Raw genomic sequence first — 15,504 nt, 5'->3', positions numbered from 1 at the left:
GAACAGATGCCGTAATTATTACTGTTTTATAGCCCCCCAAGCGCTTAGTACAGCGCTCCGCACACAGTGAGCGCGCAATAAAGACGATCGAGTGAACGAACGGTTCCAGCGGCCGCCGGGAGCCTCGTTGCCGGAGTCGGCGGGGCCGGTCCGCCCCGCCCCCGGCCCCTCTGTTTACCGGACCCTTGACCTCTCGGAAGCCGGGCCCGGGTGAGAACTTCCCCCGGGGACCCCCGTCCCTCCGCCCACCCCCTCCCTCTGCCCTTAAACTTTGCCTCGAAAACAGACTTTCAGTTTTCGAGCCCGGTTACGACACCCTCCTGAAACACTGTGTCTCCCCGCCTGGCGAGGGGCCCGGCGAGGGCCGGCGGGCGGGTACGCGGGGCCGGGCGGCTGGCAGACGGTAGCCCACGTGGCCTTCGGATGCCAGCGGGTTCAGCCCCGTCACCTGCCCCGACCTGAAGCGGGGGAAGGGGCCGGGGCCCCGGCCGCCCGCGGAGATCGTCGGGCTGGCGGAGGGGAAAGGGAGGCCGGCAAGGGCCTTTATGCGGCACCTACCGCCCGCGGAGCGCCGTGCGACTGACTTGGGAGGGCAGGCCAGGGTGAAAAGACGATCCCCGCCCTCAAAGAGTTCACTGACCAATGCGGGAAAGCGGGAAGGAAGGCCGGGCCCGGGGCCTACGAGAAATTGAGGCCGTGTCTCCCCCCTCCTGGAGACCCTCCAGCGGGTGCCCGTCCGCCTCCGCGTCCGCCAGAAACTGGTCACCGTCGGCTTTGAGGTCGTCCATCCCCTCGCCCCGTCCCACCTCGCCTCGCCGCTCTCCTACTCCGACCCGGCCCGCACGTTTTACTCCTCCGATGCCGACCTTCTCCCCGTCCCTCCGTCTCGTCTGTCTCGCCGCCGACCCCTCGCCCGCATCCCGCCTCTGGCCCGGAACGCCCTCCCTCACATCAAACAGATCATCCCTCTCCCCCGCCTCAGAACCTCATCGACGGCCCGTCTCCTCCAGGAGGCCTCCCGTGACTCGGCCCTCGGTTTCCTCTTTTCCCACTCCCTTCCGCGTCTTCCAGCCCCGCAGCGCTTACGTCCGTATCCGTAATTTATTGATTGATTCATTCAATATTGAGCACTTCACTATGTGCAGAGCGTAGTCTAATATCCTGATTCTATTTATTTGCCATTGTTTTAACGAGATGTGCTTCCCCTCGACCCTCTCTATCGCCATCGTTCTCGTCCGCCCGTCTCCCCCGATTAGACCGTGAGCCCGTCAGAGGGCGGGGGCCGTCTCTATCCGTTGCCGACTTGTCCGTTCCAAGCGCTCAGTCCGGTGCTCTGCACACAGTCGGCGCTCAAGAAATACTGTTGAATGAATGAACAGCTTATAACTATGAATGTCTCCTCCTCTAGCTTCCAAGCTGGTTGTGGGCAGGACTGTTACGCTGTTGTGTCGTCCTCTCCCAAGTGCTCAGCACAAGGCCCTGCACACGGTGAGCGCTCAATAGATCTGATCGCTTGATTAGCAAAATGGTGATCTGGATTAGCTGCTCACTCGGGGCAAAAGGCAAGAGAATCGGATTGGACACGGTCCCTGTCCCACCCGGGGATTACAGTCCGAAAGGGAGGGAGAGCGGAAATCTTACACCCGTTTTACAGAGGAGGAAACCGAGGGGTGGCGACTCGCCGCAGATCACATCGGTGGCAGGAGACCCAAGATTCATCTTAGCCTCTGGGTCTCTTTGGCACAACGAGCCTGGCAGGAGTTTCCCTTGCCCAACCGCGGGCTTGTGAGGTGTGGCTGCCGGGGGCCGAGGAAAGGGGGAACGGATGATAATCATAAAAATGTTGGTATTCGTTAAGCGCTCACTATGTGCCGGGCACCGTTCTGAGCGCCGGGATAGATATACGATCATCACGTTGTCCCGCATGAGGCTCACAGTCTTCATCCCCATTTTACAGGTGAGGGAACTGAGGCACCGAGAAGTGAAGTGACTTGCCCACGGTCACACAGCTGAGAGGTGGCGGAGCTGGGATTAGAACCCATGACCTCTGACTCCTCAGCCTGTGCTCTTTCCACTGAGCCACGCTGAATCATAATAATAGTATTTGTTAAGGGCTTACCACGTGCCAGGCACTGTTCTGAGCGCTGGGGTGAATACAAGGTGATAGGTCGGGACACGGTCCCCGTCCCACGTGGGGCTCACAGTCTTAACCCCCGTTTTACAGATGAGGGAACCGAGGCACGGAGAAGTCACCATCACACGGCGGACCAGCGGCGGAGCCAGGATTAGAACCCACGACCTTCCGACTCCCAGGCCCGGGCTCTGTCGACCAGGCCACCCTGCTTCCGCCCACACGGGGCACAAGCTGAGTCGACCGGTGGTGGTTATCGAGTGCCCGCTTGGTGCAGAGCAGTGTACTAAAGCGCCTGGGAGAGTCCAATACATCACGATGAGCCGGCTCGAAGTCTCCATCCCCATTTTCCAGGTGAGGTCACTGAGGCCCAGAGAAGTGAAGCGACTGGCCCGAGGTCACCCGGCAGGCAAGCGGCGGAGCCGGGATGAGAGTCCACGACCTCCGAATCCCAAGCCCGGGGTCTTGCCACCGAGCCACGCTGCTTTTCTGCCATCATCGCCGTCTCTGCACAGAGTGAGCCCCCCGTGGGCCGGGGACCGTGCCCAACCTCCTCAACCTGTCCCCACCCCAGCGCTTAGAACGGTGCTCGGCCCAGAGTAAGCGCTTAAAAAGTACCAGCGTTACCAAGAGCCGCTATTATTATAATAACGACGTCGGTATCTGTTAAGCGCCTACTGTGTGCAGAGCGCCGTTCTAAGCGCTGGGCTAGACACAGGGGAATCGGGTCGTCCCACGTGGGGCTCCCGCTCGTCATCCCCATTTTCCAGATGAGGGAACTGAGGCCCGGAGAAGTGAAGTGACTCGCCCAGTGGCCCAGCTAAGTGGCAGGGCCGGGATTCGAACCCATGACCTCTGACTCCAGAGCCCGGGCTCTTGCCGCAGAGCCACGCTGCGTCTCTAATTATTATCATTAATAACGGGGGATTCCCAGCCTTCGCCCTTCCCCTGCGGCGGAGGCAGGAGGGGACATCTTCCGGGGGACTCTCCCGAGGGCTCGGCGCGGCGCTCCGCACGCGGTAAGCGCTCGATCCGATCGGAGGGATGGACGAATGAGAGAGAGTCCACCTCGGGGGAGGGAACGGGGCGGTTCGGCCGGCCCCGCGGCCGAGCGTCACGGGTTCCGGGAAGGGGAAAGGGAGGCGGAGAGCACCGTCCATCCCCGGGGACCGGGGGCGGGGGGCGGGGGACGGAGGCCGCAACGGCCCCCGCTCCGGGGAAACGAGGGCAGAGGGAACCGTGGGCTCCCGGGCCCCGTCGGAGGGCCGCCCCCGCCGCCCTCGGCCGCCCGGGCGACGGGGGCCGGCCTCGTGGAGCCGGGACCGGGCAAGCCGGCCTTGCGGTTTGCAGAGCCGGGGGCCGCTGGGCAGAGGGGCAGGGGCCGGCGACGCGATAGGGGCGATAGGAGGGTATGTATCCTATTTGTAAGCGCTTCCTCTGCGCCGGGCGCCGGACTAAGCGCCGGGGTGGGTAGAGGCAGCGCGGCGGCTCGGTGGCAAGAGCCCGGGCCTGGGAGTCAGAGGTCACGGCTTCGAATCCCGGCTCTGCCGTTCGGCAGCCGGGTGACCGCGGGCCAGTCGCTTCGCTTCTCTGGGCCTCAGTTCCCTCATCTGGAAAATGGGGATGAAGACCGGGAGCCTCCCGCGGGACCAGCCGATGACCCCGGACCTCCCCCGGCGCTTAGAACGGGGCGCTGCACATAGTAAGCGCTTAACGAATACCGACGTTACTATTCTCTGGGCCTCGGTTCCCTCAGCTGGAAAACGGGGATTAACCGTGAGCCTCACGTGGGACCACCCGATTCCCCTGGATCTCCCCCGGCGCTTAGGACAGGGCTCTGCACCGAGTAAGCGCTTAACGAATACCAACGTTATTATTATTACAAGCCAGTCGGGTTGGACGCAGTCCCTGTCCCCCGTGGACAGGGCTCACCGTCTCCATCCCCATTCGACAGACGAGGGAACTGGGGCCCAGAGAAGTGACTGGCGGAAGGTCCCACAGCAGACAAGGGGCGGAGCTGGGATTAGAACCCAGGACCTCCTGACTCCCAGGCTTGGGCTCTACCCACTACGCCAGGCTGCTTCTCGTGAGGAAGAGGGGTGGGGCCTCCGGGAAAGACGGGTGAGGGTCACTGAGGAAGGGGACCGTGAGCCCCATGTGGGACGGGGACTGCGTCCAATTCTATTATCTTGCGCCTAGTCCAGCGCTTAGCACAGTGCCTGGCACATAGTGAGCGCATAACAAATACCATTCAAAAAAAGAGGACCTTCATTCATTTAATTGTATTTACTTAGCACTTATTAATGATGGTATCCGTTAAGCGCTCACTATGTGCCAGGCACCGGTCCAAGCGCCGGGGGAGGTACGGGGTCATCGGGCCGTCCCACGGGAGGCTCCCGGTCTTCGTCCCCGTTTGACGGAGGAGGGAACCGAGGCCCAGAGAAGTGGAGCGACCCGCCCTCGGTCACACAGCTGACAAGCGGCGGAGCCGGGATTCGAACCCACGGCCTCGGACTCCCAAGCCCGGGCTCTCGCCGCCGAGCCGCGCTGCTTCTCTACTGTGTGCAGAGCACCGGACTAAGCACTGGGGAGAGGACGCTATTCCAATCAACAGGCACGTCCCCTGCCCCCAGCGAGGACGGGGTGACGGTCACTCGGGGCCTTCTCCGCCCTGTCTGCTGTGTGACCTGGGACAATTCACTTCACGTCCCTGGGCCTCGGTTCCCTCACCTGCGAGATGGGACCGTGAGCCCAGTTAATCCAACCTGATTAACCTGCGTCTCCCCCGGCGCTTAGAACGGTGCTCGGCACCGAGTGAGCGCCAAACGAGAACTATCCTGATTTTCTGCCCCACCGGAAGGGCGGGGAGGGAAGATGGCCGGAGGGGCCTTCGGGGAGGAGCGGGAGCGGGTCGGGGGGAGCGGCCGGGACCACCCGACCCGGCCTCCCGTGCCCCGCCGGGCCTCGGTTTCTCCCCCCGACCGCCGCCGCCGGTGGCCCCCGCCTCCCCCCTCTCCCCCCCCCCGCGGCCTGTGATGGCCTCTTGGAAGAGTAAACATCATAAACCCGGAAAGAACGAGTTGTACAGGTTAAGGCGAGAAAAACACACGTGCCCGTGAACCGCCTCCGATCTGGGAAGGCCTCCCCAAGGAGGCGAGGGCTCCGGGGCCGAGGTAGCCGCTGAGCTCTCCTCCTCGATTCGCCCCCGTCCCACCCCGCTGTCTCCCCGACTTCTGGAGAACGTGGAGAGAGAGGTGGGAGGGGGTCGGTTTCGGCCGGCGCCACCGATGACTGGCTCGGGGAAGCGTCTCGCCGCCTCCGGGCCTCAGTTTCCCCGCTCTGGGCGGCACGTGACCCGGATCGGTTGGCCAGGAAGTGTCGGGACCCCTCCCTCCGACGCCTCCCCCCCGCCCCCCGACAGCCCTCTGGGGGACACGGCCCACGGTGGGCTTTCATCCACCCCGGTGCTTAGTACGGTGCTCAGAAGGTCACGGGTTCTGATGCCGACTCCGCCGCTCGTCGGCCGGGTGATCTCGGGCACGTCGCCTCGCTTCTCGGGGCCTCGGTTCCCTCAGCTGGAAAATGGGGATGGAGACTGCGAGCCCCACGTGGGACAGGGGACCGGGTCCGACCCGATGTCCTTGGCTCCCACCCCAGCGCTTATTACAGTGCCTGGCACATAGCGAGCGCTTAACCAAGACCAGCGTTATCATTACGACGAAGCAGCGTGGCTTAATGGAAAGAGCCCGGGCTCGGGAGTCAGAGGTCGTGGGTTCTAATCCCGCCTCCGCCACTCGTCAGCGACTTCGGGCAAGTCACTTCACTTCTCTGGGCCTCGGTTCCCTCATCTGGAAAATGGGGTTGAAGTCTAGGAGCCCGACGTGGGACACCCTGATGACCTCGTATCGACCCCAGCGCTGAGAACGGTGCTTTGCACATAGTAAGCGCTCAACACATGCCATCATTATTATTACGGTATTATTACAGTACCTGGCACGTAGTGACTACTTGGCAAATATCATTTTTTAAAAAACCAACCCAACAAAAAGCTCTGCTATATTACAGTCAGTCGATTGCATTTACCGAGTGCCTACTGTGCGTAGAGCACCGTACTAAGTACTTGGGAGAGGACAATACACCGATAATAATAATAATGTAGGTATTTGTTAAGCGCTCACTACGTGCCGAGCACCGTCCTAAGCGCTGGGGGAGACACAGGGGAATCGGGTCGGCCCCCGTGGGGCTCACGGTCTTCGTCCCCATTTTACAGATGAGGGAACTGAGGCCCAGAGAAGTGAAGCGGCTCGCCCACGGTCCCCCAGCTGCCAAGCGGCAGAGCCGGCATTCGAACCCATGACCTCTGACTCCAAAGCCCGGGCTCTTTCCACTGAGCCACGCTGCTTCTCTAAATAAATAAATAGACACATTCCCTGCCCACGGGTGAGCTGACAGTCTAGGGGGAGACAGACATTACTGAAAGAAATAAATGACAGCTCTGGACAGAAGCGCTCTGGGGTTGGGAGGGGCGATAACAATAATCATAACAATGATGGCATCTGTTAAGCGCCTGCTATGTGCCCAGCACTGTTCTAAGCGCTGGGGGAGATACGAGGTCGTCGGGTCGTCCCCCGCGGGGCTCACGGTCTTCATCCCCATTTTCCAGATGAGGTCAACTGAGGCCCAGAGAAGTCAAGTGCCTTGCCCAAGGTCACACACAGCAGACAGGCGGCGGAGGAAGGATCAGAACCCACGTCCTCTGACTCCCGAGCCCGGGCCCTTGCCACGGAGCCACGCTGCCTCTCCGAGAAATAAATGAATAATTAGGGGTAAGTGAATGAAGGGAGCAAGCCGTACCCCCTCAAGCACTTAGGACAGTCTTCTGCCCACGGCCGGTGCTCAAAAAATACCATCGAGCGGTGGAGTGAAGGAGGGTCAGGCCTGGCTCGGCGGAGAGAGCCTGGGCTTCGGAGTCAGAGGTCACGAGTTCGACTCCCGGCTCTGCCGCTTGCCAGCTGTGGGACCGTGGGCGAGTCACCTCACTTCTCTGGGCCTCAGTCACTTCATCTGGAAAATGACCCGATTCCCCTGGATCTCCCCCAGCGCTTAGAACAGTGCTCTGCACGTAGTAAGCGCTTAACAAATACCAACGTTCTCATCAGCGGGTCCAGCCAACCTAGCTCCGGCCGAGGCTTCGGCAGGGGACGGGGCGTGCCGGGACGCCCCCCCTCCCCCTCCCCCCCGCCGTATTGGGGTGCTGCCCCTCGTCCCGGGTCGCCCTGGCACCCCCGAGGGCGGGCGGGTGACCCGAGCGGGGGAAGTTCCCGCGGGTGAGCTGGCAGGGAAAAATGTGGCGAAGCGGCCAGGGGTGAGCAAGCGTGATGTCACCCTCGGGGAGCGGTCATTAAGCTCCAGGCGGGGCCCGGGGGAGCCACCCGCCGCCCGGCCGATAAGCCCCGGGGACCGGCTGCCCTCGTTGGCCCGGGAGCCGGACCGGGCAGGGAGGAGGAGAGCGCAGTGGGCACGGCGGGCCGTCTAGGGCATGGAAACTGAGCCAGGGCCCGGGGCGTCGGGGGGCAGAAGGGGAAGGGGCCGGAGGCCCAAGGTCGTCCCGGCTCCGTCGCGGGTCGCCTCGCTTCTCTGGGCCTCGGTTCCCTCATCTGGAAAACGGGAGGGAGACCGTGAGCCCCACGTGGGACAGGGACTGTGTCCACCCCCTTCGGCTTGAATCCATCCCAGCGCTTAGTACAGTCACGTAGTTAACAATCGCCACGGGTATTATAAGGACGCTTTTTTTTTTCCGGTTTGGCTTGGTTTTCGGTTTCTGTTAAGCTCTTACTAGGGGCCAGGCACCGTATTAAGCGCCGGGGTAGGTCCGAGACAGTCTGGACGCAGTCCCTGTCCCCCAGGGGGCTCGCCGTCTTCATCCCCATCTGACAGGTGAGGGAACCGAGGCACGGAGAAGCGCAGCGACTGGCCCGCGGTCAGCGAACGGCGGAGTCGGGATTAGAACCCGGGTCTTCCCGATTCCCGGGCCCGGGATCTACCCACTAGGCCGAGCCGCTGCTCCCGGTTGGGTTCGTGGGCCCAGAGGCCCGGGTAGCCCGGGGCCGCCGGGGCCGCGGCTACCTGGGACCGGTCGGCCGTGGGTGTGTCCGCCCGCCCGCCATTGCGTGTTGGGGCCGGGAGCGCCGTCTGTCTGTCCGCGTACTTCATAATAACGGTACTCGCTGAGCGCTCACCGTCCGCCAGCTGCCGTTCTAAGTGCCGGGGTAGATACGAGTTGATCGGGTCGGCCCCGGTCCCTGGGCCCCCCCCCCCCCCCCCCCCCGTCTTCAGCCCCATTTTCCAGACGAGGGAACTGAGGCCCAGAAGAGGGAAGTGACTTGTCAACGGATAAGCGACGTGTCTGTTGTCATCCAGCGGGCAGGCGGGAGGAGCCGGGATTAGAACCCAGGTCCTTCTGACTCACGGGCTCTACCCATTAGGCCACGCTCACTGCTGGTGTGCGACCGTGGGCCTGCGTGTGCAAGCCGGGCTCTGCGCACACGTGCGCGGGGGAGGGGTGCGTGGCCCTGGGGTCAGCGTCCCCCCCCAGTTTGGGATGATGATTGGTATTTGCCAAGCGCCGTTCTAAGCGCCGGGGTAGAATGAAGACCGGGAGCCTCACGCCTCGATTCTCTTTAGTCGCCATCGGTTTTTACGAGCCGTCCTTCCCCTCGACTCTATCCATCGCCGTCGTCCTCGTCCGTCCGTCTCCCCCGATCGGACCGTGAGCCCGTCGGACGGCGGGGGCCGTCTCTATCCGTCGCCGACTCGTTCGTTCCAAGCGCTCAGTCCGGTGCTCTGCACATGGTAAGCGCTCAATAAATACTACTGTTGGACGGACGATGACCCCGCATCTCCCCCGGCGCTTCGAACAGCGCTCCGCGCCTAGTAAGCGCTTTACAGATACCAACATGATTCTTCTTCTCTGGGCCTCGGTTCCCTCATCCGGAAAATGGGGATGAAGACGGCGAGCCCCACGAGGGACAACCTGATCGCCTTGTATCCCCCCCAGCGCTTAGAGCAGCGCTCCTCCGCACCTAGTCAGCGCTTAACCAGTACCAACGTTATTATTATTATTCTCTGGGCCTCAGTCCCCTCATCTGGAAAATGGGGAGGAAGTCCATGAGCCCCACGAGGGACCACCTGATCACCTCGTATCCCTTCCCGGGGCTTCGAACAGCGCTCCGCACCTAGTAAGCGCTTAACGGATACCAACATTATGATGATTCTCTGGGCCTCAGTTCCCTCATCTGGAAAATGGGGAGGAAGCCGGTGAGCCCCACGAGGGACCACCTGATCACCCTGTAATAATAATAATGTTGGTATTTGTTAAGCGCTTACTATGTGCCGAGCACCGTTCTAAGCGCTGGGGTAGACACAGGGGAATCAGGATGTCCCACGTGGGGCTCACCGTCTTCATCCCCATTTTACAGATGAGGGAACTGAGGCCCAGAGAAGTTAAGTGACTCGCCCACAGTCACACAGCTGACAAGTGGCAGAGCTGGGATTCGAACTCATGACCTCTGACTCCAAAGCCCGTGCTCTTTCCAGCGAGCCACGCTGCTGTATCCCCCCCCAGCGCTTAGAGCAGTGCTCTGCGCATAGTGAGCGCTTAACCAGTACCAACATTAACCTTGATTCTATTTATCTGCTATCGTTTTAACGAGACGTCCTTCCCCTCGACTCTATTTATCGCCATCGTTCTCGTCCGTCCGTCTCCCCCGATCAGAGCGTGAGCCCGTCACAGGGCGGGGACCGTCTCTGTTGCCGATCTGTCCATCCCAAGCGCTCAGTCCAGTGCTCTTGCACATAGTAGGCGCTCCATAAATACCTATTGAATGAATGATTATCACCAGTGAGCGGTGGGGCGGAGGGGAGCCGGTCCCCGGGGCCTCGTCGGTCGCCCCCGCCCACCCGGGCCCATTGGCTGGCCGCCTCCAGGCCGGGCCCGCCCCGCACCCCGCCTCCTTCTTATACTAACGGCTGCCCCGCAGCTCGCACCGCACAGCGTTGCCACCAGCAGCAGAAGAAGAAGAAGAAGAAGAAGAAAAAAAAGGAGGAGGAGGAGGAGAAGAAGAAGAAGAGGAGGAGGAGGGAGGAAGGGGGAAGAGCCTCAGGAACAGCTGACGGAGGGAAGAGCCAGCAGCAGCAGAATAAGAAGGAGAAGAAGAAAAGAAGAAGAAGAAGAGGAGGAGGAGGAGGAAGAAGAGCCTCAGGAACAGCAGAGGGAGAGGGAAGAGTCGCAACAACAGCGGAGGGAGGGAGCGGGAAGAGCCCCAGGAACAGCAGAGGGAGGGAGCGGCAGCAGAATAAGAAGGAGGAGAGGAAAAGGAGAGGAGGAGGAGAAGAAAAAGAAGAAGAAGTGGAGGGAGGAGCGGGAAGAGCCAGCGGCAGTAGAATAAGAAGGAGAAGAAGAAGAGGAGGAGGAAGAAGAGAAGGAGAAGTGGAGGGAGGAGCGGGAAGAGCCGCAGCACCAGCGGAGGGAGGGAGAGGGAAGAGCCGCAGGAACAGCAGAGGGAGGAGCGGGAAGAGCCAGCAGCAGTAGAATAAGAAGGAGGAGGAGAGGAGGAGGAGGAGGAAGAAGAAGAAAAGAAGAAGTAGAAGAAGAAGTAGAAGAAGTGGAGGGAGGGAGAGGGAAGAGCCGCAGCACCAGCGGAGGGAGGGAGGGGGAAGAGCCGCAGGAACAGCGGAGGGAGGGAGAGGGAAGAGCCGCAGGAACAGCGGAGGGAGGAGCGGGAAGAGCAGGAGCAGGAGCAGGAGGAGCGTCCGGTCCTTCCCGGCCCCCTCCGGCCCGGGTGGGCGCCATGTACCCCAAGGAGTCCACCTGGAACATCTCCTTCGCCGGCTGCGGCTTCCTGGGCGTCTATCACATCGGCGTGGCCAGCTGCCTCCAGGAGCGCGCCCCTTTCCTGGTGGCCAACGCCCGGCACATCTACGGGGCCTCGGCCGGGGCGCTCACCGCCACCGCGCTCGTCACCGGAGCCTGCCTGGGTGAGTGACCCCCCCCCCCTCGCCCCCCCAACCCACCCCGACCCAACCCACCCGCAGCCCCCCGCGGGGACGGGGACGGGGGAGGAGGGTTGGGTCGGGCCCCGACCTCTCGTTCGTTCGATAGCATTCATGGAGCGTTTACTGTGTGCGCGGCACTGGGCTAAGCGCTTGGAAGGGACACTTAGGCAACAGATAAAGACAGTGCATTCCTTCAGTAGCATTTATGGAGCGTTTACTATGTGCGCGGCACTGGACTAAGCGCTTGGAAGGGCCGATTCGGCAACAGAGACAATTCATTAATTCGGTAGTATTTATGGAGCGTTTACTCTGTGCAGAGCACTGGACTAAGCGCTTGGAAGGGACAGTTGGGCACCAGACAGAGACCATCCCTGCCCAGTGACGGCCTAATCGGGGGTGACGGACGGACAAAAACAAGACATCATCATCATCACGATGGATAGAATGAAGGGGATGAACACCTCCTTCACAAAATAAATAGGGTCATAGTTAAGCGCGCACTACGTGCAGAGCACTGGACTAAGCGCTCGGAATGGTCGATTGGGCACCCGAGAGAGACCGTCCCTGCCCGACGACGGGCTCACGGTTTAATGGAGGGAGAGGGACGGACAAAAACGACCATGATGGCGATAAATAGAATGAAGGGGATGGACGCCTCATGAGCCAAATAAACAGGGTCAGCCAAATCTAGACGGATGAGCAGAGTGCTGGGGGCGGGGGGGCCGGGACGGGCAGGGATGGTCTCTATCGGAATTGTCTGTTCTGAGCGCCCAGTGCAGTGCTGTGCGTAGAGTGAGCGCTCAGGGAATCCCATGGAATTATTGGGGGGGGGAGGGGGGGGAAGGGAGCAGAGGCCCCCGAGGGGCCTCGCTGGCCTTCCCCTCCCCCCCCTGGGCCTTCCAGGTTGGGGGCGCGCGCGGGGCGGCGGGGGGGGCGCGCGCGGGGCGGGGGGGGTCCCGCGCGCGGCGGCGGGTCTCGCGCCGGGAGCGGGGCGCGCGGGGGGGGCGGGTCTCGCGCCGGGGGCGGGGCGCGCGGGGGGGGCGCGCGCGGGCGGGGCGCCGCGCGCGGGGCGGGTCTCGCGCCGTCCCGGCTCGGCCAATGAGCAGGCGGGAGGCGCCGGGCGCCCGAGGGGGGGCGGCCAATGAGAAGGGCGGAGGGGCGGGGCTTCCCCGCGGGCAGCCAATGGGGCGGCCCCGGACCTTGTTTTCCTCGCCGAGGCCCATGGCGGAGGGGGGGAGGGGGGAGGGGGGGAAGGGGGGAAGGGCGGCCTCCTGCCCCCTGGCTGGAGTGTCCCTGCACCCCAGTCCCGACCACCCCGGGCTGACGCGGCGCGGCTCGGTGGCAGGAGCCCGGGCTGGGAGTCCCAGGTCGTGGGTTCCAATCCCGCCTCTGCCCCTCGGCAGCTGGGGGACTGAGGGCGAGTCACTTCTCTGGGCCTCAGTCACCTCATCTGGAAAATGGGGATGAAGACCGCGAGCCTCCCGTGGGACGGACCCGATGCCCCTGGATCCCCCCCCCCCCCCCCCCCAGCGCTTAGAACGGTGCTCGGCACCCAGTAAGCGCTTCACAAACACCGATATTATTATTAGAGCCCAGGCCCCGGAGTTAGAAGGTCATGGGTTCTAATCCCGGCTCGGCCGCTTGTCAGCCGTGTGACCGTGGGCAGGTCACTTCGCTTTTCTCTGGGCCTCAGTGACCTCATCTGGAAAATGGGGATGAAGACCGGGAGCCTCACGTGGGCCAACCCGATTACCCTGTATAATAATAATAATAATAATAATGTTGGTATTTGTTAAGCGCTTACTATGTGCAGAACACCGTTCTAAGCGCTGGGGTAGATACAGGGGAATCCGATTGTCCCACGTGAGGCTCCCAGTCTTCATCCCCATTTTCCAGGATGAGGGAACTGAGGCCCAGAGAAGTGACTCGCCCACAGTCACCCAGCTGATGAGTGGCAGAGTGGGATTCGAACCCATGACCTCTGACTTCCAAGCCCATGCGCTTTCCACTGAGCCACGCTGCTTCCCCAGCGCTTAGCACAGTGCTCGGCACATAGTAAGCGCTTAACAAAGACCAACATGATTATCGTTCTCCTGAGGGGTGGGGGGGAGGGGCCCCTCCTGACTGGAGCCTGACCTCTGACCCCAACGGGGAGCCAACCGACGCCCCCCCCCCCCACCCCCCATGGTCGTATTTACTGAGCGCTCACTATACGCAGAGCGCTGGTCTAAGCGCCTGGGAGAGGACCTTCTAATCACTTCATCGTCACCATCATGGAAAAAGCCCGGGCTTGGGAGTCAGAGGTCATGGGTTCAAATTCCAGCTCTGCCCCTTGCCAACTGGGCGACTGTGGGCAGGTCACGTCACTTCTCTGGGCCTCAGTTCCCTCATCTGTCGAATGGGGATGAAGACTGCGAGCCCCACGTGCCACCACCTGATGACCCTGGATCTCCCCCAGCGCTTAGCACAGCGCTCTGCACATTATAAGCGCTTAACCCATACCAACATTATCCTTCTTTTCACGGTACTTGTGACGCGCCTACTGTGGGCCAAGCACTGACCTGAGCGCTGGGGGAGAAGATCGGGAGACAGAGGAAAATAAATGGTGGAATCGGTTAAGCGCTTACTACGACCTGATGACCTTGTATCCCCTCCCCAGCGCTTAGAACAGCGCTTCTCTGGGCCTCAGTGACCTCATCTGTAAAACGGGGTTAACTGTGAGCCTCGTGTGGGACAACCCGATGACCCTGCGAGCCCCACGTGCCGACCCCCTTTCATTCAATAGAATTTATCGAGCGCTTACTATGTGCAGAGCACTGGACTGAGCGCTTGGAACGAACGAGTCGGCGACAGCTAGAGACGGTCCCCGCCGTCCGACGGGCTCACGGTCCGATCGGGGGAGACGGACGGACGAGGACGATGGCGATGGATAGAGTCGCGGGGAAGGACGTCTCGTAAAAACCGATGGCGACTAAACAGAATCGAGGCGATGTACATTAACAAAATAAATAGGGTAATGGAAATATATACAGTTGAGTGGACGAGTACAGACCACCTGATGACCCCGGATCTCCCCCAGCGCTTAGAACAGTGCTCGGCACGTAGTAGGCACTTAACCGATACCGACATTATTATTATGGTCTCTCCCCCAGCGCTCGGCACGTAGTAAGCGCTTCAAAAACACCATGATGATGATGATGATGATGATGAAAAGCGGGACCAGCCCACCATCCCGACTCTCCCCCGACCTCGGTCCGCCCCCGACTCCCCTAGGCCAACTTGGCCGCTGTCCTCCGCCCCCGAGGCGGGAGGCCGGAGAGAACAGCGCTGACCGCCTTGCGCTGACCGTTGGGCGGCCGGGCCAGGAGGCAGGGGGAGAGGGCCGCGTCTCGGGGTGCCTCCGTCTGGAGCTGGGGGTCCCCCCCCTCCCCGACGGCCCCCCGGGCTCTCGGGGGGGCCCAGCCATCGGCTTTGCGGCTCCGGTGATCTTTCCGGCTCCCTCCCGCCGCGGGTTCGGCTTTAACTTCGGGCCCAGATGGGGGCCGGGGAGCGGGAGATCCGCGACGAGGCCGAGGGTCTCCCGTCCGGCCCCGAGGTGGGGGTCCGGGTGCGAGTCTTACCGAAATCAGCGGAAGTCTGCACGTTGGCTAGGCGGGAGGAGCCCGGCCTAGGGGGATAGAGCCCAGGCCCGGGAGTCAGAAGGGGCCCGGGTTCTAATCCCGGCACCGCCACTTGCCCGGTGGCTGCCCTTGGGCATTCCCCGGGCCTCAGTTTCCTCATCTGGACAAAGGGGATGGAGACTTCGAGCCCCGGGCCTGGGTCCAACCTGATTTACTTGTATCCAACCCCAGTGTTTAGTAATAATAATAACGATGATATCTGTTGAGCGCTTGCTTGGTGCCGGGCACTGTAAAATAAAAATTTAAAAAAAAAAAGGTGGTATTTGTTAAGCGCCTACTATGTGCCGAGCGCCGTTCTAAGCACTGGGGTAGGCAGAAGGGAATCAGGCCGTCCCACGTGGGGCTCGCGGTCTCCATCCCCATTTTCCAGATGAGGGAACTGAGGCCCAGAGAAGCGAAGCGACTCGCCCACGGTCACGCAGCGGGCAGGTGGGGCGGAGCCGGGATTAGAACCCATGACCTTCCGACTCCCGGGCCCGGGCTCTCTCCTTGCTGCTTCTCCCTACGTCGTGCTGTTTAGTACGGTGCTTGGCGCGTAGTAGGCGCTGAACAAATGTCAGTTAAAGAAAAGCTGATCCCTAAAGCTACGACGAGTAGGAAGGCGGGGAGGGAGAACCGTGGGCTCGGAGTGGCTTGTTG

The 15,504-nt window shown here is 61.9% G+C and overlaps 1 protein-coding gene across 1 annotated transcript in view; it reads left to right on the top strand.

Moving 5' to 3' along the window:
- The first annotated feature begins 10,898 nt into the window (after positions 1-10,898).
- Positions 10,899-15,504, top strand: part of PNPLA2 (patatin like phospholipase domain containing 2) — a 30,032-nt gene continuing 25,426 nt past the window's right edge. The window contains exon 1 of the mRNA XM_029059409.1: positions 10,899-11,167. Coding sequence (XP_028915242.1) covers positions 10,981-11,167 — 187 coding nt within the window. The 5' untranslated portion in view covers positions 10,899-10,980. The remainder of the gene's footprint in view (positions 11,168-15,504) is intronic.

This window comes from Ornithorhynchus anatinus, chromosome 3 (genome assembly GCF_004115215.2).
Source record: "Ornithorhynchus anatinus isolate Pmale09 chromosome 3, mOrnAna1.pri.v4, whole genome shotgun sequence".
Taxonomy (NCBI): Eukaryota; Metazoa; Chordata; class Mammalia; order Monotremata; family Ornithorhynchidae; genus Ornithorhynchus; species Ornithorhynchus anatinus.
This window is presented reverse-complemented; position numbering and strand designations above follow the sequence as displayed.